The 26,021-nt window shown below is 40.7% G+C and overlaps 1 protein-coding gene across 5 annotated transcripts; it reads right to left on the reverse strand.

The window, feature by feature from the left end:
- Window positions 1-376: 376 nt before the first annotated feature.
- Window positions 377-19,779, reverse strand: uso1 (USO1 vesicle transport factor). 5 transcript variants are annotated; one of them, XM_080881618.1, is made up of 26 exons: window positions 19,545-19,779; window positions 17,838-17,924; window positions 17,199-17,263; window positions 17,042-17,118; window positions 16,730-16,741; window positions 14,964-15,064; window positions 14,775-14,877; window positions 14,625-14,680; window positions 14,396-14,516; window positions 14,083-14,261; window positions 13,839-13,979; window positions 11,902-11,990; window positions 11,660-11,814; window positions 11,348-11,553; window positions 11,199-11,219; window positions 7,660-7,770; window positions 7,364-7,482; window positions 6,854-7,035; window positions 6,630-6,751; window positions 6,395-6,533; window positions 5,031-5,197; window positions 4,455-4,520; window positions 3,896-3,994; window positions 3,709-3,813; window positions 3,360-3,575; window positions 377-1,661 (listed from the first exon to the last, which is right to left on the reverse strand). In XM_080881618.1, the coding sequence occupies exons 1-26, from the start codon at window positions 19,608-19,610 to the stop codon at window positions 1,626-1,628; spliced, it is 2,841 nt and encodes a 946-aa protein (XP_080737744.1). In that variant the 5' UTR covers window positions 19,611-19,779; the 3' UTR covers window positions 377-1,625. The 5 variants fall into 5 exon arrangements, with proteins under 5 accessions (XP_080737744.1, XP_080737740.1, XP_080737741.1 ...); XM_080881614.1 differs by having other exon boundaries at window positions 377-1,636; window positions 19,545-19,777; XM_080881615.1 differs by lacking the exon at window positions 16,730-16,741 and having other exon boundaries at window positions 377-1,636; window positions 19,545-19,777.
- Between the last annotated feature and the right edge of the window lie 6,242 nt (window positions 19,780-26,021).

A 26,021-nucleotide genomic window follows, 5' to 3' on the forward strand; every position in this document is an offset into this window, starting at 1 on the left:
GTGAAGCTTGTTTATTAACGTTTCCAAGGTAACTGGAAATCCAAAATATTTTCCTCAACCTAATTAAATGCAGTTATGACAAAGCATTATGTATCATTAAGAGTTTGGTGCTTTGTATGTATGGCATTAAACAAGAAGCGACTCCCTGATTCACTAACAGTACATGCAAACATATCTGCGAGTAATTCAACTGAGTCATGGGGTGTACTCAGTCACAGCACTGTATAATTGTGGATACTTTTTTCACAACTATGTTTATTAATAGTGTGCTTTATTATAATTTAGTTTGCAGTTTCACCAAGCTTTCATTATCAATTTTACTCCAGTCACACAAAGCCAGGCAGGATTTCAACTAAGCAACTAAACTCAGAAAGCATTTCATTTCAAAATATTATATTTGTATTTATTTTTATTCAACAAACATGGTGGTTCCTTCTTTCATGAATCAGGAGAACATGTTTGAAGCATCCAAGATGCAGATTTTATAGTCCACCTGTAGTTTCAGCACGGCGCCCCCACATCATCCCATTGTTAAGCTGTTTCCATATCAGAAATCCTTCTGAACTCTCTTTCACATCTTTTATCGATTCACAAGTTTTTCACCAAGGGAAATGAACAGTGTTTAGCAGAAGACGCGTGAGGGTACAATAGTTTATTCTCAGTAAATGTACGATGTCCCGCCATGCCTCCTTTTCAGGTTTTAGTGACAGACACTAATCATTTAGTGTTATTAATTTGGCATGAAAACATTCAGCGTGAACATTTTTTTTTTTTTTTAAACACTTGAATTAAAAAAAAAAAAAAAAAAAAAAATCCTAACAGCCAGGTCTTATTGTGGATTTAGTAAAATTTAATTTATCTACAATTATTCCTCCATATAGATAGATTCTTTATTCATTTCAATGTCGCTCTTAAAGTGATAAGTTACACAATATCATACAGAAGCTGGATGCCAGTATTGGACAAAAAGTTGCAAAAATATTTGTCTTTTTTGTCTCTTTACATCTTTTCCATCAGTGTTTTGCAGCATATTGCAGAGCAGTCGGTGAAATGGAACAACTGTGACGCTGAACTCGAACTGATCGGGGGGCGAAGTGCAGGTGACGCCAATGCTGCAGGTGCTTGTACTGGTGAGGGCAGCAGTGCAGGATGGGGAAAATGAGAATGCATTGTGACACATTTTAAATCCACTTCTGCAAATTCTCCAGATGTGTTAAATTTAACTTAAGGGTTTTTCTGTGATTAGGAACTATGTGACAGTACATTAGAAAAACAAAACAACTAATAAAATCCATCACAAACTGATGGTGAATGCAGCAGAGATGAATACACTGACATGTTTAAACCTCTCAGCTGTCGCTGAAAATTGAGTTTTTGGAAAGAACATCGTCATCTTGAACTAAAAATGTCCAAAAACTAACGCATACATGTGTTGGAGTAAAGAAGAAGACAGCATGGCAGCCCGGACGAGAAACTGCTTCCATATTTTAGTCCTACTCAGTTTCTCAGGTGCGTTTCTGCAGAGTCTTTTCTCTCCTTTTTCTCCTTTCACTGATTTTCTCTAGTCCTCATCTTCATCCTCCTCATCATCGTCGTCTGTCTGGTCCCTGGTGTCGAGGTCATCTTCATCTTCCACCTGCAAGGAAAGGGTCACAGTCTAACTAAAGCAGACAGACGAAACAGAACTGAGTGGTTCGCACTTACGTGTTTGCATCTATTCCTCTGTAACTATTAAATAATTACTCACTGCTAAAGCTACCACGACAGCAAACAAGCTTTAATGATACTTAGTCCAAGACTAGACACTAAAATCTTGCTGGGTTTTTTTTTTTGTTTGTTTGGCAATGAAAAATAAGATGAATGACTAAAAAGAGTCAATTCCAACCCCTATAGGCCACAATCACACAGGCTTTGAGACCACAAAGCAGACACAGGTCACTGGAGACAACCTGTAGTCTCCAACCAGTTGGTGAGCGGTTGCTGTAGGTTGCTCACAGTTGATAGTGGGGGGGGGAAAAAAAAAAAACAAGAAAACAACAACAGGTGCATAAAGTTAACCAGTGCTGCACCACAGATTGCGGTGGTCACCCGTAGTTTGTGTGTAACCTACAAACACTCATGAATTCCTTGCATGCAAACTGTGGGCTACTGCAACCTGCTTGCAACGAAAATCAATCATAAGAAGACTGCAGCACCCTCTTTGCAGCCATTTTCACTTGGTGACAGCCAGAAACCACTAGCCAACCAGTCGGTGAATAGACATTTTAGTTACCGCTGTCTCGGCATGTGCGACTGAGGCTGCAGTGTGGTCGTTTTTATTTTGAATCCTCGCTAATCAGAATCAACTCACTGTTCATTTATTTAGATCAGACTGAATAATCTGGGGAAAGTTTAGATCAGACTACATACATACTACACTGGGGTAAAAAAAACAAAAAAAAACAAAACAAAAAAAACAAGGGACAGTTTGAAATTTTATACTTAATCCAACTTTTTCTTCTCCAGCACTTTCAAATCCTCCATAACTGGCTATCTAATCAAAACTCTCACAACTGAAAAACATATTTAAGCTATTTTAAAAACTGCAATCAAATCAATTTTACACCAACTGTCATAGAGCCACATCAATATCATGAGATATGTCATAGTTTCAATAACAACACTGTGCTAATTTAATGTCTGTGATACAGGATGTTAGAAACAAGCAGTGTTACCCTGATGTTTGTTCTGTTTTAAGATCGTCCTCTGGAGAATATTCATCAAAGTGCAAACTTGCAAAAGTCTCGTGGCTCATTGTCAGTTCAATTCAAATTGTCAGACAATTTTCTTTTGGCATAAGAAGGCGTGGGCATAAAGACTTCCAAGAGCCTACGGCTACCTGAGGGGACCTGGTGAACCAAACTGACCTGGGATCTCTGCTGGATGTTACTGGTCATCTTTCTCTCCTCTCACTCAAAACTTTTAAAGAAAATTCTCAACCTTACTGCTGGAGGTTGTTGGGGCTGCGTGTTTTACTAGCCTGAGAACAAAACTAGAGGTAAAAGGCTGAAACAGCAGCTCCACCTCATGTGGATGTTCATTTTCTCTGTGACACCCATTTTCCTGTATGACAATACTAATGCAGGGAAGTAATCAGTCCCAAAATCTGCTGGGTGTCCCGTTAACAAAATATTCCTAAAATTAACAAAAATATTCATATTATTTAAATGTGAGGCTATTAGATATTTCATAATTTCTACTGTTGAATTTTAGTGGGCTGAACTAATTTGTTCCTTATGTTTGGATAAACGAGGCAGATTGGCAGTGAAAACTATACATTTTATACTGGTGATTTTAGAAAATGCTAATAGCTTTCCTACCGTCTCTCCCAGCTCTTTCAGTCTCTTCTTCAGGTTGGTGATCTTCTGGTCTTGGTCTGCCAACAACATCAGCAGGTCATCCTGCTCCTTCTTGGACTCCTGGACGTCAGTTTGCAGCTTCTCCTTCTCCGTCTGCAGGATGGCCACCGTGCTCGTAGTTGAATCCAGCCGCTTCTCCAGCTCCGCCCGGCTCTCCGACAGGTTCTTTACCTCTGCCTGAGCCGCAGAGGGAGAGGAAGGAGACGGGAGAGAGGGAGTTAATATATGAGAAGTCCAAGCTGAATGCAGTATAAAAACATTACGGTAAATGAGGGTCAAGTGATTTAGAGGATCACATATTCTCACGCACCTTTAGTCTCTCCATCTCAGACGTCTGCGCTCCCAGCCTGCTCTCCAGTTCAGCCATCTTTGCAGCATCTAATGAGCTGTCACTAGAGGGGAGTGTGTCAGAGCACTGAGAGAAGCCAGAGAAAGGTTCATTAGTTTTAAACAACTTCAGCAAATCTATGTCAAATTGAGCTTCTCATGATTTTTACCCCGACTTCAGCTCTTCTGAGCAGGTCTTGTCTCTCCATCTTCAGCTGGCCGATTTCTGTTGACTGGGACTGAACTTGACTTCTTAAAGCCTCCAGTTCCTGCAACACAGCACACATTCAGCACATGTACAAAATACTAACACCCGATCTGATTAATGCCTCCAGGTTAACTCTGGTGACATATATAATTCTTATTGTGAGAGAAAATAAGGTAATCCGAGTACAAAGTCTGTGTCCCAGAAGTCCATCCCGTCCTAAAACCACTAATACTCTACAGCAAGCTGTAGCGCTGCACTTCCTGAGAGGTTCTTCAGGCTTGAGTCACACCCTCTTGCATACATGTAAACATCATAAATCATCTTGAATATTTATGTCAATAAAAGTGAAAATAAAACGGTACACTTAAAGATTTACCTCTCTGTTAGTCACAAGAGTAATTCGAACACTTATTTAGTGACAAAACAAGCATTTGCCTCATGCGCTTAACCTTTTGAAACATTTTTAGCAAACAGGGGGTTCAAAGGAAAAGCAGGGACAGGTGTGAAGTGATGAATCCCACCTGGAGCAGCTCTGTGTCGTCTGATCCTCCTGCTGGACCCTCTGCTGTCTGTGCAGCTCCTGATTTCTACAGTTACACAGAGTTAAAACATTATGCAGTCACTTTCACTCCAGATACAATATGTAACTATGTGATTAACCCAAATACAGACATGAAGCAGTTTTTAGAAGCTCCCATATCCAGATATGTCAAAGTTTAAACGTAAAGGTTTCTTTGTGTCTTTGGATTTGGATTGCATGTTTATAGTTGCAGTAGTGTTTTCTGGTTGATCTTCGTCTTCTAATTTATTCTACAGGTGTGGTTTAAACATTATAATGATATAATAAGTGTTAATTCTAAAATAAGACATAGAAAGCAATGTATCAGTCCAAATCAATTGATTAATCTCTGGTGGTTGTATAGAGTCCACATTGCTCCCCGTGTGTCAGTCAGCTGTTTGGAGGACTATTTTGCCTACAGTTGTTTTACACCAACAAACGCATCAAAACAGCTTTAAAACATCTCTCTGGAATCAGCCCCCAGAACAACAATGCCAGTACACACAGACTTAAAAAGAAAAGAAAAAAAGATACTAACCAGGCTGCTGATGAGAGCATCTTTGTCACCAAGTTGTGTTTGAAGTAGCGAGTGCTGTTTGCGGAGCTCCTCCACCTCCTCTCTGAGCTGGGTCAGCTCTTCTGTCTGCAGCCCGTTCACCTGAGAGCCGTCTCCCTGGCTGTTGGACTGACCCTGGTTCTCTTTAGCTGAAGTTAGAGCACAAACACTCAGTTTAAGTGTTAACAACAGCAATACTGATGCTGATGTTATCCCTAAATCTACAATCCTGAGCTGATTTAAGGCTCAATCACGCTGGAGTAAAAATGGGATAGCAACCTTCTCGTGAGTAGAAGGAGGGGGAAGCTTGGTGGTTTACTGGTGACTGCATTGAAATCTTTGCATTTAGCAACCAACTGCTAGTAGTTGCAGCAACTATCTGGCCATTGTGACCACTGTTAATCCAAAGGTTAAAGCAGCCTGTCTCCAAACAATCATGGCCTAATTTGGACTGACTGTAAACATTCTTAGACAGATTGACAAAGGTTTGGAAATAACTGTCATCTAATTTATCAACAGACCACTTACTAACACTTTGCAATCAATTTGACTCTGTGCTCAAGTCAGTCTCTCTGCAATATGGGACAAGTCAGCTACATCAGAGCAGGGTAGGTGAGCCTATGTCATCCATCCACCCTCTTCAGCTTATCTAAGTAAGGGTCACAGGGGGAGTCTTTCCCAGGTACCTTAGGGCGACAGGAAGGGTACACTCTGTACGAGTCACCAGTCTGTCGCAGGGCTAACACAGAGAGACTCGCACACTCACATTCACACCTATGGGAAATTTATAATCACCAGTTAACCTAACCCCACTAACTGCATGTCTTTGGACCACTGGAGAAATCCAGAGTACCCAGAACCCAGCATGGGCATAATTTTGCAGTTAAATCGCCGTCCTGCAGCAGCTACATCACCATTTGTGAATAAACCTCTGAATTTCAGTCTCCTATCTACGAGGTTCTGGCTGAACTCTGATTCTAAGTAACAGGCTAGAGATACTCAGCTTTTACATGTCTGTGAGCTACAAAATTTCATTTTAACATTTTGTTTATGAAACAAAGTAAATTGCTCCTAGGAAACGTGGCTGTGTGCGTGACGGTCTCGCACAATTTGATATAAAACAGTATCTGGGGATGTTGCTGCACATCCCTGTCGCTCTATTATCTGAGCAAGGGGGCAGTAAAAGCTTAATGTGCCCGCCGGAATGAGGTTGATAGGATTAAAATCCTGCATGTCAGTCCCTCATTTCTCATTCATTATGAGAAAATGTATTTTAAATGAACTAAATCTCTATATTTTATGTATCTAAATTCACACCACACACACAGCCGATGAGGTGCACCCACCTAATTTCAGCTTGAGGATGTTGTACTGGTCTTTGTGCTGCAGGATCTGCGACTGCTGCTGGGTGATTGTAGCCTGCAGCTGTTCATTCTGGGAGGTCATGCATGCCACCTGCTCCTTCAGCTCCTGAAGCTGAGCGTCCTGAGGATCATGTGATCAAAAATCAATCTGTCAGCAGGAGAGTATATCAAACTGAACAAACACAACATGTAACAAAATGAAAATTGTGTTATTTACCTGCTCTCTGATCAGCTCTTTATACTGAGTCACAATGTTGTCGTGCTGCTCTAATGTCTTCTTCACCTCCTCTTCCTTCTTCTCCTCCTCGCTAGACTTGTGAACTGCTTTGGTTATCACTCCTGTGGAAAAGTAGGGAGAAGAACATAACTCGTTAGGCCAACTGAAACTCTGCAATAGTTCTCTTAAACTGTTCTTGTTAGGATGAATGTGACGGGACTGACCTTCCAGTTCTTTGACCAGCTTGGTAAACTCATGATCGAACAACATCTGCTCTGGAGACGGGAAGACGGGCTGCGGCTTCTGAGCCGCCCGCGAATACAGTTCATGTTTGGTGATGAAGCACAGCTTCTCTACAAAGTTTTCCTTTCCGATCCGCTTCTCGATGAGCTGCTTTAGCTTCTCTCTGAAGAGGAGAGAGCACAGTAGCTTTGTCACAATATTAAACAGATTTTTATTTGTTTTAAATTTGTCAAATCAGGGGACAAAGACACCACATTTAAACAATGTACCTCTCATTTAAACACTTTAGATACACAAATGATGGATATATATCAGCTGAAATGATGAAAATCTGATTTGTGAAATGCATGTAATCTATATTTTTTTAACTTATCACCATAATAATGTGTTTACTTGTGTGTATACTGAGTATTGTTGTCGTTCTGTCACCAAAAATGTTAGGTAAACCTAATTATAGCATGCACATGTTTGAGTGAGTGAAAGAGATTTACTTGGTATAGTTTTCCAGCGAGTTGTCGTTATAATAGATGCAGATGCCGAGAAGCAGCGCACACAGGCCCTGCACCAGCCTCTCGTCCTCCCCCAGGTTCTCTGAGATCTGAGCGGTCAGCTACAAGAGTCAGTGTCAAGGACTCATCCAAGTAAAGCTGCACATTTTAAGTAAGACTGAATGAGAGGTTTTAACCTAAACACAAAATCAAACTGAATAAAAGAAAAAAGCATAATAAATAACTTGTTTACGAGGCATTAAGAACCCTATGAAGTAGTAAAACTGACAAAAGGATACAAAAGGAACATTTTCTTGATTGTGCAGAAAGTGCGTAACGGCAATCGGACAGTTGCTGATCCATGTACACAGCAGCATGAGGAGGCCCACCCTGGTCTGCACTTTACTGCCCTGCAGAGAAAAACAACAAGACAGAAGGAGAGTCAACGTGTTTCTGTAGAACTACAGTGACACTTAGAAACACAAAAACACGATGCTACACGACAAAAAACACAGAAAAGAGAGTCAGACTGAATCCTCATCACATTTAAACGTGACTGGGAATAGTTTAGAGGTTGGATCCAGATTACTTAACCAATTAACGTATCTAGTAAGCAGCCATTTCATCAGAGCATGAGCGGAGTATAGATGTTAGCTCTAAAATGGTAAATTACATTAAAAAAGAAGCATTGGATTTGCTGGTACAGCAAAAATTAAGCATCCCTATCAGTGGAAATGGCGAAGTTAAAACAATGCATGTCCTTTTCTGGTCAATAAAAATAAGGAAATGGTTAAAGTAATCCTTCAACACATGTCATACATTAGTGGTTAATGAGGTTATCATAAGGACAGTCAAAACAAAAACATTAACATATTTAGACTGAGGTTAGATTTATCAGAGCAAGCAATCCTGTGATAATTACTAAAAAAAATGTAAATAAATAAAATAACTACATGATCAACAATAAAATCAGTTTGCTTTGAAAATAATTGATTGCAAAGTGTTATGAAACTGCAACGGAAACTTTCTCATTTCCAGCTGTCAGCACATGCAAAGCAAATCCCGCTAAATGTGCTTTTCAGGATTTTTTTTTTAATGACATAAATTGTTTCATTATTATTAAAAGAGCTTAAAGATCTTTAAAAGAGCTCAATGTGGATTTCTTTTTTCCTTCTTTATAAAAAACGTCCCTCAAATGCGCACATTTATGGGAAACTGATGCCAGCGAGTGGATATGTCATCTCTATCACTGAAAGGAAGACAGGATGATTTTCATGGAGTTGGAACATGAGATGATGAAAAACAACAGTGTGACGCGGTACGGAGATGAGCAAAAACCTGTTAAGTTTAAATTGTGGCTTAAGACTGCCAATCAACAGGTGCATTAACACTTAACGCGCGACATGCTTTTAAGAAAGCTCTCTGAGTAAGCAGTGAAGGTGTGGATAAAAACTAATCAGCATTCAAAACTATAAAAACTTACAAAAATCACCTTTTCAGCTTTTGTCTCCAAATGTGACGCAATGCAAAATAAATAAAATGAAGAGGAAAACAAAAGAAAAGACAATGACCACCACAGGCGTCAACTGAGCACACATTGGCCTGGTCTCTACAAAGACGTCATATGTGTGTGGGGGGCACTGATGACCATTAACACTTGAGACATTGCTGAAATTGACTTATGTAAAGCAAATGCTGTGTGACACAGCTTCATAATACAAAATAATCTTAGAGGAAACATTTCCACTTCTGTATCTCTTCCAGGAAACCACCAACACAACACATCACATCAAGGCACAGCTATCCAGTTACAACTGTCTAATGGGCTGCACTGCTGCCAGCCTGAGACTGGAAGTCAGAAGAGGTGTGGCTCGTATGAATGTGTGTTTTTAACACAAAGCTGCACACTGCATATGCCTGACACAAAGACATCTTCTTCACAAGTATGAGCCACTGTCAGAGATCTTAATTCTGTTCTAGACAATCGGTGACAAAAATCTGTTCGCTACCTAGAATCCAAATCACATTTGCAGATTTTAGTAGACAATGGTCGCCCCACGCAAGCAGTCGGCAACCACTGGCTGCCAGGGAAAAAGGTCTATTTGTCAATTGGATGGCAAGTTGTTGCTGGGTGTTTCTGTGAAATTGTTTACTAAAGCATCATTACCATAATCCTAGAAAATAATCAGTTACCCCCCCAGCCAGGACGACAACCCCCCCCCCCCAAAAAAAAAAAATAAAAAAATAAAAATACTTATTCCACAATAGGTTGGTGAGTAGCAGCTGACAGGCACATTAGGGCAAACTAGTCATGAAGAGACTGATTTAGACTCCTGCACAAAATCTATGTTGTAACCAGAAAACCCTCTTAACCCTTTGCTGCACTCTTCCACATCACTGAGTAGTTTGGGTACATCAGCTGCCTTGATCCGATGTGTAGTTACATTTATCGGGAGGTACACGTCAGCTGTCATGGAAGGTTACAGTGTAGGTTTACAACGGGGTTTCCGGTTCGTAAGTTATGACATAGATTTTCTGCAGAAGTCTACATGATGAAGCATAACAGTCCTGTACTGATAACCTCCTTTGGTCACTAGCATGCCACTATAACTTGTCAGCAAGCAATTAGGTTAGTCGATGATGGCCTTCAAGCCTGAGTGACTGAAGCCTTAGCCACTTTACACTTGAGCACAATCCTGGATTTGTGGTTCCATCTCACCCACACTTATGAACAAGATCCTGAGATACTTGAATAACACTAAAATGGGAAAGCAAACCTGCAGGAGTGCCCTCTACAGTTTTTAAACGGAGCACCAGGGCCCACCAGACAGCACATGCTCATACCAGCTGCCTTAGTTGAACAGTTTTCACATGTTCGTCAGGCTGGATATCAGGTAATGGAGGTTGGATGCAAATGTCCGTCGCAGACACATAACAATGTGGCTCTTGCACAAACTACCTAACCACGCTGAGGGTTTTCATTAGTGATAATAATTCTGAAACATGAAATGATTTCACTTCCTCTTTTACAGGAGGTGACCGTCAAGCTCTTGGTAGGAAACTTGAGCACACCATCAAGGCTTAGAGGTTGTGAGTATCCAAAGACCAACCTCAGGCCTCAAGCAATAGGAGCTCAAAGTACGTTTATCTTTATCAAGTTGTTTCACAACAGATAAGTACCAGCAGTAATTTGGAGCCTTTCAGCAGCATGAAGTTAGTTTTTAAATCTGTTTTGGTACCAAGGTTATGTTTTACAAGGCCTCTTTGATCCCATTATTTGGGATTTCCAGTTCAGAAATATCTGAACCCAAAGGAAGACATAAAAATCATACACAGTCCTATAAATCATCTGCCAGTTTTGCTGCTATTAAAAGGACAAAAAGCAGTGACAGTCACTCACTTGAACAGGAGAAGGCCCAAAAGTTGCTGCAGTACTCACTTCCTGAACAAACAGATAAGGGCTTGCAGCACAGCAAACAAAGTTCAAAGTTTAAAGTAGGTGTCAGGATGATAGCACCAGAGATAAACAATTAAAAACAGCCAATGTGTCCCTTTTCTCTGAACCTCTCGGGTGTCCACTTGTGTACTTCCCCACAAGCCCCTGGTGAAAACACTGACAGCAACCACATCTTACAGGTGTGTGAGGAGGAGCTCACTTGTGTGTCACCCTAATGAGGAAGCGCTGGGTCAAAGCTTTCAGTTAGGGACAAAGATCGGGTAGTAAAGAGTTATAAGGAAGCAAGATTCCCCAACAAGACCCCTACTACAACTGCCAAGCCAAAAACATAACACAGACAGGTGCCACCCAAACACTCACACACAGGTACACTTTACTCACCCGCCGGACGATCTTATCACCCTGCAAAACCACAATAATGTGACACTGTTCTCTTCACTGTGATCGACAATAGTGCTGTTTTAAGAAACCTATGGCAAACGGAGACACACAGCCTATCAGCACGCTCCTCTGTATCATCATTGCCCTACCTGGGAAAGGATGTTGGTGCACTGCTGCAGCAGAGACACAGGGGGCTTGCCCAGGCTGGTGGCAAGCTGAACCCTCAGCAGCTGCTCTTTCTGGGTGAGGTTGTCCTGCAGGGCATGAGCTAAGGCCACAGCAGCACACCAGTTTGAAAGAGAGTCTGCTGAGAACAGGCCTCCACACAGCAGCTGTCCTGCAGAGATGGAATTGGCTAAAAGGCAGAAAAAAGTGAGCTATTAAGCACTTAAAACAGTGTGAACCATCTAAAAGCACAGACCACATGTTATTTATTTATAGGACCTGAAACTGTTACTGACCATCAATGGTGGAGGGCAGCAGTGTAGCAACTATCTCCCCCTGGCCTTTCTGGTTTTTATAGAGGAAACACTGAAAACAGTAAAGGACTGCACAGCGAAGCACAAATGGTTGTCTCTCGTTCACCATGGACATGAGCAGCACCACAATGGCTGGTCTGTGGGGACATGAAGAAGAGAGGTCACCATAGGATTTAGATGGATAAAGGCGATTTAACAGGTCAGTCCACTGGTTGTGTTTTTACCTTGGTGGGTTTGATGGAGCGTTGACAGAAGCAAAATAGTCCTGGTTGACCTGAGAGCCTCTGATAACCTCTGAAACTGTGTTGATGGTCTGAAAGAAAGCATCCAAATCAAAGTCACGATCATTAATCTGCATAAGCTCACTGCTGAGCAACAAAAATTCTCTTTTTTCAGCTTTGTTACTCTAAGTATCATGACATATCAAACCAGTTTCCATGTCGAAGTGTCTCCTGCAATGCACAAAGCTCCCATCTTTTTAATTTGATGCATTTTTTTTCCCCAAATGTCAATCTGGACCTTTCTAGATTTTAATTAGCCCCATACAGAGGCATGTCTTTAAGCTTTAGACACTCCCAGTGTACCCTAAAGTCTCTGGTCTCACAGTATCCCAGACACAAAATATAAATCACTGTCTGGCCCACCAAGATTTCAGTGTGGACATTGATCTTAGGATAATACGGTAACTATTTGTCAGCAAACAATTCAAGCCACACCATTGCTATCCTCATTGTGGATGGGATCCTCCCAGCGCTCTTGTTCGAAGTAATTTTAATTTTTGGTTTTCTTCCTCCAATATGATTACATTTGTCTATCAATGAGTCACCCGCAGCCGCTTTACTTTACTGACCGACCCAAAACATAACATGTTTTTCAGGAGAATTTAAACCCTTGTCCTAAATGCAGCTGTGCTGATGCATGACATGAAGGAAAGTATTGGACCACACCTCTTACTGTCTGAGGTTGTAGTCTGTAGCACGGGGTCCCCACAAGGAACAGTACTCGGCCCTTTCCTCTTAACCCTGTACACTGCGGACTTCAGTTATAACACGGACACTTGCTATCTCCAGAAGTTCTCAGACGACACCGCCATTGTGGGTCAGGTGTCGGAGGGAAATGAACTGGAATACAGGGGGTCATCAAATACCTCTTTGCATCAATGCCAGCAAGACGAAGGAGCTGGTGATTGACTTCAGCAAAAAGCCAGCCCCTATTACACCAGTGAACATCCAGGGTTTGGACATTGAAACAGTGGAGGAGTATAAATACCTGGGTGTTCACCTCAACAACAAACTGGACTGGCCCACAAACACAAATGCACTTTACAAAAGGATCTAGAGTCGTCTCCACCTGCTATGGCGGCTGAGATCCTTCGGGGTGAACAGGCCACTCCTAAGGAAATTTTACGACACTGTGGTGGCGTCTGCTATTTTCTATGCTGTGGTCTGCTGGAGTGGTGGAATGGCAGAGAGGGACAGGACGAACCGCAACAAACTGGTCAGGAGGGCCAGCTCTGTCCTGGATTCTCCGCTGAAGTCCATCGAGCAAGTTGGGGAGGGGAGGATGTTGTCTAAGGTAACATCCATCACGGACAGTCCCTGCATGAGACTGCACTCGTTCAGCAGTAGACTTTTACACCCAGAGTGTAGGAAGGAGCGCTACCGCAGGTACATTCTTACCAGCAGCTGTCAGACTCTATAATGCAGCTTAACATTCTTTTGGTCATCTTACTCACCAGCTTGTTTGTTTACTGTACATTTTATACATGTCTCCGTACAATTTTTCTATACATATTCTGTACATTGTTACCTGTACATACCTGTATATACGAACTTCGGTTGCTTATGTTTATAGGACCACCTTGGGTCTTCCTTTTATATTTTATTTTCCCTTGCTGTAAGAGTTCTGTAACACCGAAATTTCTCATCCGTGGGATAATAAAGGTTTATTCTATTCTATTTGAATTGATGTGTTTAGGTTCCACTGCCATTGCTGTATAAACCATACAAACATAAATGTTAGGACCTCTCTGAATTCGAATGTGATACGTTTTAACCTCTCAGACATGCCTCAGCACTTGTTTGCTGTGAGAACTAAAGAAGCTTTTGAATGCTTCAATGGCTAATGGTCCCAGACTTAACGAGCAGGTTGTTGTGATTACCTCAGTGAGGATGTCTGCAGGGACACCAGTGGCCATGAGGATGGTGCACAGCTGCTGCAGTAGGCCACACTGGAACATGGACTTCTGACAGCTGGCTGTAGCTCCAGGAGAGTTCACTGGAGACACCATGACTCGCACCAGCTGGGATTACAACATTATTTAACAGTTATTTAAGAGTTTTAACAAATAATATTCAGCTGTTTTTAATTAGTACTTAGATCAAGATAACAATTAGATATATTACCTGCAGCATGAGATGAAGGTTTGTGACCTTTTGTGCAGACCAACCAGAGTTATCATCACCAACCTCGAACCAGGGCTTCATTCTCTGGATGTAGGAGCCTTCTTTAAAGAAGTTCTGGTTGGAGCTGTTGTTCTTTAGCAGGTTGAGGAGAAGAAGCAGACAATCCTCTACCACAATACCTGCACACAAGAAAGAGGACGGATGTCAGGACATATCACAAGCCAAAAAAACCACCAAAAAAACCCCACTGTGTTTAGAGAAAAGAGGTAGGATCGTATTGTTCAGTAACAATTCTGTGTAAAAATCAATTTACCTCCATCGCTGCTGCCTTCTTCTGTGATGATATCTAGGAGGCGTTCAAACGCATTCTCAAATGCCACAATTTTCTGAATGGCAGCGTTGCTTTTAGTCAGCTGTTGAAGTAGCAACAAGCCCTGATGGTGGCAGAAAACAAAATGTCACAGACTCAAACAGACCTCTACTCAACACTCTGTTTCAAAGGGGTTCAAATACAGTGTAATACAAAACGTAAGTGTGCTTACATCATTGCGAATTACTTCTCTGGAGTCTGCCAGCAGGTCCATCAATCTGGAAACACCTGTGAGAGTAAACAGAAACAAAAAATGTTGCTGTTAAAGCAATAAATTCCCAACGTGACAAAGTTCGATATAATGCAGAGATAAGAAACTCACCCATGGGGCTGACCAGAATAATACCCTGGATCTGTGGACCCTGGTTCTTCAGCAGAGCAGTTAGCAGCTTCACTCCGGGCCACCGTACATGAAAGTCAAACTCCTAAAAATGCAGAAAAGCATCAGATGGGGGTCAGGAAAAATTTAACAATACAGAGTTTCTGCTGCTGGATCAAAACCACTCTGTACCTCCAGCAGAGTGAGGAGCAGGGTTACGTGCTCAGGATCCTGGACGAACGTGTCTGTAAACTGGAGGCCGAGGTCGTCTGCCTGCTTCTGTGCGTTCTCATCTGTGAAGCGAGATTGAAAATGAGTCACCGTCTCAGGAGTCATCCATGAAAGTGTGTGGACCCAGCTGGTTTGTTCATATAAATCAGCCTGAGCAACACAGCAGTGAAGCTCACATGTATAACTTCAATTACCAATGACGAGCGACTTTACAGGTACCATGACAATGAGAGACGCGCTCAGGGTGACAAATGTGAACAAACCAGGAAGACAAGAGAGGCTACACACAGGAGAGGACAGCAGGGTTACCGCCAAAGGAAGTGTATTCTAAGCCCACAGTGATAAACAGTTAATTAGGGATGAGTGCAGCACTTTAAAGCAAAGAACTGAAAATAAATGGATGCTTTTCCCAGCTAAGGATCCATTACCGAGATTACAAAAAGAGTGTTCTTGTCTACTTTTAGTGGTATGACTTTATGCAAACAGCTATTGCCACAAACAGACTCAATAAAAGCTTCTACCCACAGGTCCTCATATATGCCTCCTGACTGAAAAACTGATGATTCACTCCCACTTTTAACTGTAGTAGAGCAGGTCGCTATATGCTGCTCTGACTTCATTTTGCACTATACTAATAAATAAATATATATATATATATATATATATATATATATATATATATACACACACACACACACACACACACATATTTTTTCCTCCATGTTATACATTTTAGATTTTAGCTGCTAAACTATTTTTCATTCTTCCTGCAACACTAACAATGGAGATCATTGATTAACATTAGTTAACTGAGATAAACTTATCTTAGTTAATTAATTAGTTAGTTAATATACATTAAATTTCAAGGTGGAGCACCTGCAGACAATAGCTTAACACTTTAGCTTCTTGCAGCTTATTGTTTTGGTTCCCTTGGTCCATCTTTACTGGTTTATTTTGCTCTAAAGAAAGTTTTCAGCACCAGTTGGCTGTTGTGTTTAATGAAAATGCTCTGAAAAACCACAACGCATACTACCTGACAGCAGAAAGACACAGAGACAGGCTGCTGATGGCAATTGAAACCAAATCAGAGCTAAAAAGTAAATCACTACTGCCAGGTAGATAGAAATCTCTCTAGTTTTGCCCCCATGTACAATAATTAGTATTGGTATAACAACAACAACAACAACAGTGCAAAATTACTGAGGTATTAAAATGTGATGTGAGGGGAAAAAAAAAAAAAAAACAAAAAAAAAAAAAACAGCCAGAAGATGGGGCGTAATGAAACATTAGTGAAGCATTCTTGTCAACACCAAAGTGCCTTCCTGTTTATTTTCTGGTGCCCTCTAATTTTAGTGAAGTTAGTTATAACTAGTTAGCACTAAAGCTACTGCACAAAGGCACAGTTTGAGTACTGACCAGGCACAGACACATTCTTATGCTTCCCTGAGACAGGGAGAGGGGCTACTGCGTCTGCGAGTGCAGGGAGGAAGACAAGTTCAACGCCTTACCCAAAAGCTAGCATTCATTCCAAGTCCAGCATCAGCTGACAGAGACTTGTTAACCCATGCCATGACAACACCATTTTCATTTATCAGCTTATTTTAATCTTTGCAGGGAATACATTTAAAATGCGCTCTTTTTCAATAACCAAACAAAGGGGACTGTGTGATTCGTAAGTGCCGTTGGTGTTAGAGGGGTTGGCATCATGCACAGTCAAAGAGTTTTACCTTCTGATTCATCTGTAGGTTAAAACATGGAAGAGAAGAGAGAGACGAGAGTCTTTAAATAAAGCAGTCATCATCAGTGTACAGAAGAAGGGAATGCAAACTGACAGCTTTCCATGTTTAACATGAACTGAACTCGTTTACACATGCAAAACAAACATGGGTTTTAAGTCAGTTCAAACCATTTACAGAAGTCTCACAATGAGGAGGAATTCATTTCAATATAGTTAGAAATGTCTTTAGATCAGAGGTTTTATCTTCCAGTTATGAATTCAAGTTAAATTACACATTTTTTAAGGATGTGGGGTGTAATACCTTGTTCTTCCTCCTCATCATTGCAGATGACATTGTAAAGCGTATCCAAAGCATAGCCGAGGATTTCAGAGTCAGATCTGTTGCATTTGGGAGACAAACATTAGCATGTTTACTGAGCTGTAATCCACAAGCATTACAAGTATGAGTATTAACATACCTGTCAGTCTGTAGTATGTTAATCAAGTGATCCATCGCCTGTGTTCCAACTTCCATTCGATATTTCTAGAAAACATTTAAAAAAAAATGCTCATAGGATCGGTAATGCAACCAGAACCTAAAATAAAGGAATTTTAGTTAGAAACATTCTGGATTTCTGTGGCATTTCTTGTGAAATACAGGAAACCTGCACATCTATCTGTGTAGCAGACCAGGACTAACACCCATGTGTGTTAACGTGAAACCCTGTGCCTCTTAAACCCCTTATTCAAGCTCGATAAACTCATTACTCATGGTTGACAGTGCAGCTAATGGCAAAACTGTCAGTGAACAGAAGTGACTTGGTGGAGGTCAGAGATGAGTTCATTTTAATCAGTAGAATGTGACAAACAAGACTTTTAACCAAGGCTACGGATGGCACGTTTATTGCAGTGAGACACAGCAGAAGACATGTGCAGACTGCTTTATGTACATGATGTTAGTGCAGTGATTTCAACTCAAAGTTTCACAGCTCTTCTCTTAAATAGTTTCACTAAAACCTTCAAGAAATTACAATTTTCCAAGGCAAGTTCGGATCCATTTAACTAGCAACTGACTGCATACAGCTTCAGGCCCTTTTAGTTCTCTACTTATACTTTACCTTGGAGAGGGACTTAAGAGCACGGACAGCATCTCTCCGATCTTCTAGAAGTGTGGAGGAGGCAACTCGATCGCACAGCTTCTGGATCTGTTAACGGACATATTATTTTTTAACTATTATTGCCATGCTTGCTGATAATTTCTGTAATTTTATGTCTCTGAAATTGACAGAATTTTTGGAATGTTTTAAAGAGCTGTGGTTTCCAAGTCCCAAGGGTTCTGTGGTGGAGTTGTGAGGAGAAGAAGCAAAAAAAAAACAAAAAAAAACAATACAAAAAAAACAAAATACTGTATATAATTACATTTAGCACACACAGACAGCTGACAACTTAAAGGAAAAAACACTAGTATTTCTGAACCCTTTCAAGTTTTGAAATCTTTTGTTTTAATCCAACACCATCTGACAGCTTGTGTCTTAATGTGCACCTTGGTCACTTCAGTAAGATTTACGTATCACTTATGAAAAGGCGCATGTGTGAATGCACGATGTTTCCTGCATCTCAAGTTGCTTAGCTCTTATTACTAAGATGATGAGTCAACACATGTTTAATGCAAACTGCCATGAAAGTCAACTGTGACAGTGTGATAAAGTGTCTAAGTTGTCTGTCTAAAATGAGATCTGGCTGATTGCAAAGGCCACAGAAAATGACTTGCATCGCTCTAATACTCAAACCATTCAGCAATCCTTCATGTCACCCTGGAAGACACCACTCCCATCATGGGATGAAGGTGACAACTTTGTATTGATTTGACGAGACAAAGGGGACAAGTGGACCCAACCCACCCCCCAAAAAAGGCCCACCAGATGCACTTATTGTAGGGAGGTTTACTGCTTTCATTTTCATACAGGTCCTATTCCAAAAGCAAAAGGCGGTCTAAAAATGCACATTTTCTTGGAAAACCGATAAGTTTTACTGCAGCATGGGATGTCGACAAGTCAACAGTAAATTAATTTAACACCTCTAAACACAGAAAGAGCAGTAACAAGGTGGAGAAACAAAACAGAATTTGAGAAGGTTTCTGTTCAAGTGTTTTGTGCATTCTCAGGAGTGACAGCTTTCTCCCTGAGCAGTCACTATACAAAGATCTGATTATATGTGGCTGTCTGCTGCAATTTCAGCAATGTGTCAGGAGATTCCTGCATGGAACACTATGCATGGCTGTCATCAGCTAAAGTACAAAATATTCAGTTATTTTTTTTGGTGCTTTTAAACCAATTGATTAGCAGGCAATCAATACTAAATAGTTCGCTGCCGCCCTACGTACACGACGAGGTCCATTTTTATGTTATACACTAGCTCATTTTACAAGATCGCACTAATATGTTTAGTAGATTTACAGATTAAAGTTAATCAAAACAAAACGCTGACGTGTAAACAGCTGACAGTCCTAACGGGCTGGTCCTTGGTGTCCGTGTCTTTCATGGATTTCTCCATTCATTGTGGCTTCACAGCAGGTTACACACACTCCCACTGCTGCCTGACAGATTAGCCACCTTAGCTCATTAGCCCTCTAACTAGCTCGCTGTCAGTTATTCGCCAAGTGAAAGGTATCTTAGGTATCATCACACATTCTCTTAGGTGTTTGTTATGTGACGGAGCAAAAAATAACTAGTTTAAAAACACAACTCTATCCCCCTGTTCTCAGTTTGTACGGCGCACAGCGGAAAAACGTAAGCTAGCCGCTGCTAGCCCAGCTGCTTTCCTACCGTCTCCGCTCCGGACGGCTGCGGCCCGGCTGCCTGCCCACTTATCACTCCTCTGAAGAAGTTCATCTCGGTGCCGTATTCAGAGCCTCTCTTTCTTCACAAAACACCCCTCTGCCGCCTCTCACTGTGCTCAGTATAATAGACACGTAAGAGAGTACACAATGATATATTTTTTACACTGTGTACACTGACCTATCCCGGAACACTAACGTTTGGGCACTGCGCATGCTCGCAAACGTGGCGATACGTGGCTCAGCAGCAGACCACCAGCCGGTTATTTAAAGGGCAAGAAAACTAATGATTATGCTCTGTGATAGGCAATGCAGCGATAAAATAAACAATTATCAATTAAATCTATCATTAGAGGGTTAAAGTTTTTAACTCTCACACAATGTTCAAGTAAAATTGACTGGAGTAAAATGTGTCATTTAGTGCTAAAAAAACACAAAGAATACAAATGTCTCTAAATTTTATACTGTTGTACAGGAGCTACAATCCTTTAAACACTGAGTTTGTTCTGAATTAAATTGATCTGTAACTATCCAGGTGGATTTCAGATCATTGTGCCAGTGGGCATCAAATCAAGAGAAATTGTTGATTTCTCAACAATTGTAACAATACAAATGTAAACTTGAAACTGTAAACTGTCGTTTCTGTGTATATGTAGTAGCGATTATGTATGATGCACATAAGGAAAAGAGGTCATACAGAGGTCAGAGGCTGCCTGGCAGATACAAGACGTGTATTAGGGCAGCATGGTGGCAGAGTGGTTAGCACTACTTCCTCACAGCAAGTTCCTGCTTCAAATCCTGGCTGGGGTCTGTCTTTACGGAGTTTACATGTTTGACCTTCTCCAAAGTACAACGGTCCAAAAACAAACACATGTTAGGTTAACTGGTGATCAAAGAAGTATTAATTAATACTGAATTAATATATACAATTATAGGGAGTGCAGAATTATTAGGCAAGTTGTATTTTTGAGGAATAATGTTATTATTGAACAACAACCATATTCTCAATGAATCCAAAAAAACTCATTAATATCAAAGCTGAATGTTTTTGGAAGTAGTTTTTAGTTTTAGCTATTTTAGGGGGATATCTATGTGTGCAGGTGACTATTACTGTGCATAATTATTAGGCAACTTAACAAAAAACAAATATATACCCATTTCAATTATTTATTTTCACCAGTGAAACCAATATAACATCTCCACATTCACAAATATACATTTCTGACATTCAAAAACAAAACAAAAACAAATCAGCGACCAATATAGCCACCTTTCTTTGCAAGGACCCTCAAAAGCCTGCCATCCATGGATTCTGTCAGTGTTTTGATCTGTTCACCATCAACATTGCGTGCAGCAGCAACCACAGCCTCCCAGACACTGTTCAGAGAGGTGCACTGTTTTCCCTCCTTGTAAATCTCACATTTGATGATGGACCATAGGTTCTCAATGGGGTTCAGATCAGGTGAACAAGGTGGCCATGTCATTAGTTTTTCTTCTTTTATACCCTTTCTTGCCAGCCACGCTGTGGAGTACTTGGACGCGTGTGATGGAGCATTGTCCTGCATGAAAATCATGTTTTTCTTGAAGGATGCAGACTTCTTCCTGTACTTGAAGAAGGTGTCTTCCAGAAACTGGCAGTAGGACTGGGAGTTGAGCTTGACTCTATCCTCAACCCGAAAAGGCCCCACAAGCTCATCTTTAATGATACCAGCCCAAACCAGTACTCCACCTCCACCTTGCTGGCGTCTGAGTCGGAGTGGAGCTCTCTGCCCTTTACCAATCCAGCCACGGGCCCATCCATCTGGCCCATCAAGACTCACTCTCATTTCATCAGTCCATAAAACCTTAGAAAAACCAGTCTTGAGATATTTCTTGGCCCAGTCTTGACGTTTCAGCTTGTGTGTCTTGTTCAGTGGTGGTCGTCTTTCAGCCTTTCTTACCTTGGCCATGTCTCTGAGTATTGCACACCTTGTGCTTTTGGGCACTCCAGTGATGTTGCAGCTCTGAAATATGGCCAAACTGGTGGCAAGTGGCATCTTGGCAGCTGCACGCTTGACTTTTCTCAGTTCATGGGCAGTTATTTTGCGCCTTGGTTTTTCCACACGCTTCTTGCGACCCTGTTGACTATTTTGAATGAAACGCTTGATTGTTCGATGATCACGCTTCAGAAGCTTTGCAATTTTGAGACTGCTGCATCCCTCTGCAAGATATCTCACTATTTTTGACTTTTCTGAGCCTGTCAAGTCCTTCTTTTGACCCATTTTGCCAAAGGAAAGGACGTTGCCTAATAATTATGCACACCTGATATAGGGTGTTGATGTCATTAGACCACACCCCTTCTCATTACAGAGATGCACATCACCTAATATGCTTAATTGGTAGTAGGCTTTCGAGCCTATACAGCTTGGAGTAAGACAACATGCATGAAGAGGATGATGTGGACAAAATACTCATTTGCCTAATAATTCTGCACTCCCTGTATAAATGGCAGTTAGGAGGATTTTTTTTAATTACACAGAAGTAGGTGTAATAAATACCAACTGTTTCAGTGTCAGTAACATTTCCACTTTCAGTTTATTATACTTGAATGATTATGACTGGACAGGATATGATATTTTAAAAAACAAATGTTGTAAAATCTTTTTTTCTTTTTCTTTTTTTTTTTAAAAACCCACTCTCCCTGCTCTCCAAAACATTGTGTGAGGATTGATCATACATCTATTAATGTCAAATAGGCTATTTATGTTTTTGTTGTAGACAGTTATTATGAGGGACCATAGTATGCCATAATATGAAGGCATTTGGTTTTTATAGAGTCAACACAACCAGTACACATAATAAAACAAATAAAAAAACATAAACACATTTCATATACACGATGTTGCAATAACTATACAAGCACGAGGTGAAAGCTGTCCATTCTTAAAACCTTATAATATACAAAAATATATATATACAAAAACTGGCAACCTCTTATGCATTTTTTATGTATTAATTCTTAATTAGTTTACAAGAATCCATAAATCAATTTTTAATTATGAATACAATATTCTGTTACCTCACAAACATCACTTACTGTACCTTTAATTGATTGTTAGCCTGCAGACAGACATAAGCACACAGGAACCTTTTTCATTGTGTAGGTGGTCATTCTAATAGTGTAATTCAGGGTTGGATCAGCGCATACAAACAACCCAAACTTCCTAGTCAGCGTGCAGGGATTTAACAAAGTGAAAACAGTTTTGGTGTGTGCACTTTATGACTGATTCATAACTTTGTTACCTACTTTGGAGAATTTTACTATTTCAGCTTATAATTGCTGTCATATGTCTAGCTCAATCCGAGGGAAATCAAATTGTCACACATAAATAGGACACAGTGCAAACCTCAGGAAAGGCATTCAGGAAAGGACTGTTGGGCACTTGAACCTGTACAGTCTAATGCATTTTATTGACTTTTTTTTTTTGCTTTTAATTTTGAAATATAACTAATAGGTATGGTATAACTGTCAAATACACACCTAAATAATCCTTAAGCAGAGTGACTAAGTTTATATGTGTAGGTACTTACAGAAAACAGCAGGTAAACAGTAAAGTTTACAGAAACACACTCAGAGCAAGCACAAATCAAAGAAAAATAAAGTGAAACCAGAAACCAGATCTACTTGATTCTAACCTGCGTGTAACGCCAGGGCTGGATTAACCTGCCAGGGGACTATGGGCCCAAAGAAAGAATTGTATTTCATGGAACATTATATAGATCCAGGTCTGCTGAGTGGTGTGTGATCTGGATGAGAATAAAGAGGGGGAAAGATCTACAGGAACGCTGAGATAAGCATGACAATGTTCATTCAATTAGCTGTAAACATCTACACATGGATGTCTAGCTGCTTCCGGCTCACAATGAAGAGCCGGAGAGACAGCATTCAGCCAGAAGAGAACAAGTAAACCTTCACGCCACCAAATATCATTTCCCAACAAACACAACAGCACATGTTTGGCTGTTTAAATAAAGAATTACCTTTTAATTTTCCTACAGCAATGAAAACTGTTTCTGTAACTGTGTCTTCAGTGCCCTTAACCCCCATCTACCATCTGCTCTGATGGCCGGGTTCATTGTTACTGATCGTGCCCTTTATTATGTGTGAATCTTGATTTGCATAAATCTTGTTTCTAAAGCCCTGCGCACAGCTGCTTCCACACAGCACAGGCACCACAAACCGATTCAAATGCACCCAGTAATTCAGTGTCTTTAATAAACTTATGTTGAAATTAGTGAAGCAATCCAGTACAATAATATAAAAGCAGTGGAGTTTCATCATTGCACATCAGAGCCATGACACAAATGACAAAGCAAAAGCAACATGTGGTCCTCTAGTGTCTTTTAAAAGCTTCACACAGAGAAGCCTGGACACATTTTCTGTCAGCTATGGGAACGACAACACCTGCATCTTCAGAGGTTTACTAATCTACCAAAAAATGAACTTATACATTTTAAATATGGATCTTTAAATTGTGGAACAATCACAGAATGATGTTCCTTAATGTAAAACTGCAAAGACCTGGAATATCTCATCGTCTAGAGTACACAATATCATAAAAAGATTTTAAGAATCTGGAGAAATCTCTGTACACAAGGGACACGGCTGAAAATCAGTCAGTCGGGATCAAAATAGGGAATCATTGCATGGGCTCAGGAACACTTCCAGACATTAACTGAGGTAAAAAAAACAAAAAAAAACAAAAAACAAAAACATGGATGCCACATTCTCCAGACTCGGTTGAAAATCATACATCTCTGACTGTATTGAGGTGCTTTAGGTCCCATGAGATTAGCAGCACCATCAATGCTGAAACGTATATACAGGATTTCAACATAACCTCCTATCCAGATGACCTGTCTGTCAGGGAATGCCTTGAGTATTTCAGTAAGATGATACTAAACCTCATACTGCAGCATCTAATATAACAGCATGGTGTTGTCCACAAGTTTCATTGTACAATGACAATAACCGGTTGTTATTTTATTTTTTAAAGTAACCGAAGACATTTCTATACAAACAAGCTTTTAATTCATTTTTTTAATTGTTTCATATTATTATTTTATGTATCTTTCTGGTTTTATTGTGAAGCACTTTGTGATTTTTATCGGTGAAAAGTCCTATATAAATACATTTTACTTACTTACTATTCTATTCTATACCAGTAGAGGAGTCTGGGTGGCGAAGAGGCCTGGCAGCAGTCCAGATCTTTCACCAACTGAAAACAATTGGAGCATACCTTAATCCTTAAAAATTAAATTCCTTGAAAAAAATAAAGGAGCCTTGTACTGCTCTCCTACTGCCTGGATGTTTGGTACGCATGGTCCACCTCTGACAACAGGAAGGCTGTGCACAATGTAATTAACAATTCCCAAGAAATCACTGGCTCCTGTCTCAGGAAAACCAGGGTCATTACAGGTGACCCCTTGCACCCTGCACACCACCAGTTTGACCCACTACCCTCTGGTGAGCGTCCAGGGTCACTAACAGCTTCTTCCGATGGGCCACCACACCTTACCAATCTGAGCCACGGTCTCATCACTCAGGCCACTCACAAACAGACTCTTGCCTTTCTCTTGTTTTGTATATATTCCTCTAGATTATATATACACATTATTTCATTTCATAGTTACTTTTGTATTTCAGCTGCTCAAAGCACTGCCCGTCAAATAGGCCCAAGGTGCTTAAAACATTCCTCAGAAATTCTGGTCCATGTTGGCGTGATGGCATCAAACAACTGTTGCAGAGATGATCTGAGATTTTCATGGCATCAGAAGATGGGTACGATGTGGTCTTAAAAAGATGGACTCGGGTAGGCTGTGGCATTTAAACAATGCTCAGTTGGTAGTAAGGGGCTCAAAGTGTGCCAAAAAAGAACCTGAACACTCTTACACCACCAGCAGCAGCGTGGACCATTGATACAAGGCAGGATGGATCCATACTTTATGTTGTTAACGCCAAACCCTGAACCTACCACCTAAATATCAGGGTACAAATTGAAACCCGTCACGTCAGGCAATATTTTTTTAACACCTTCTGTTGTCCAATTTTAGTTCCTGTTCTTAGGTAACAGGACTGGCACTTGGTCTGGTCTTCTGCTGCTGTAGCCCGTCTGCCTCAAGGTTCGACATGTGTTCACAGATGCCTTTTGCACACCTTTGTTTTAATGAGTGGTTATTTGACTCACTGTTGTTCCTATCAGCTCAAAGTAGTCTGACCCTTCTACTCTGACGTCTGGTATCAACAAAGTATTTTCACCCAGAGAACTGCTGCTCACTGGATATTTTTCTCTTTATTGGCCCATTGTCTGTAAACCCTGGAGGTGGTTGTGTGGGAAAGTTGTAGATTAACTGTTTCTGTAATACTCAAACCAAACCGTCCGGCACCAACAACCAAGCCACGTTCAAAGTCACCTTTCTTCCTCAT

This window comes from Rhamphochromis sp. 'chilingali' (genome assembly GCF_963969265.1).
Source record: "Rhamphochromis sp. 'chilingali' genome assembly, chromosome: 4".
In the NCBI taxonomy this organism is placed as follows: Eukaryota; Metazoa; Chordata; class Actinopteri; order Cichliformes; family Cichlidae; genus Rhamphochromis; species Rhamphochromis sp. 'chilingali'.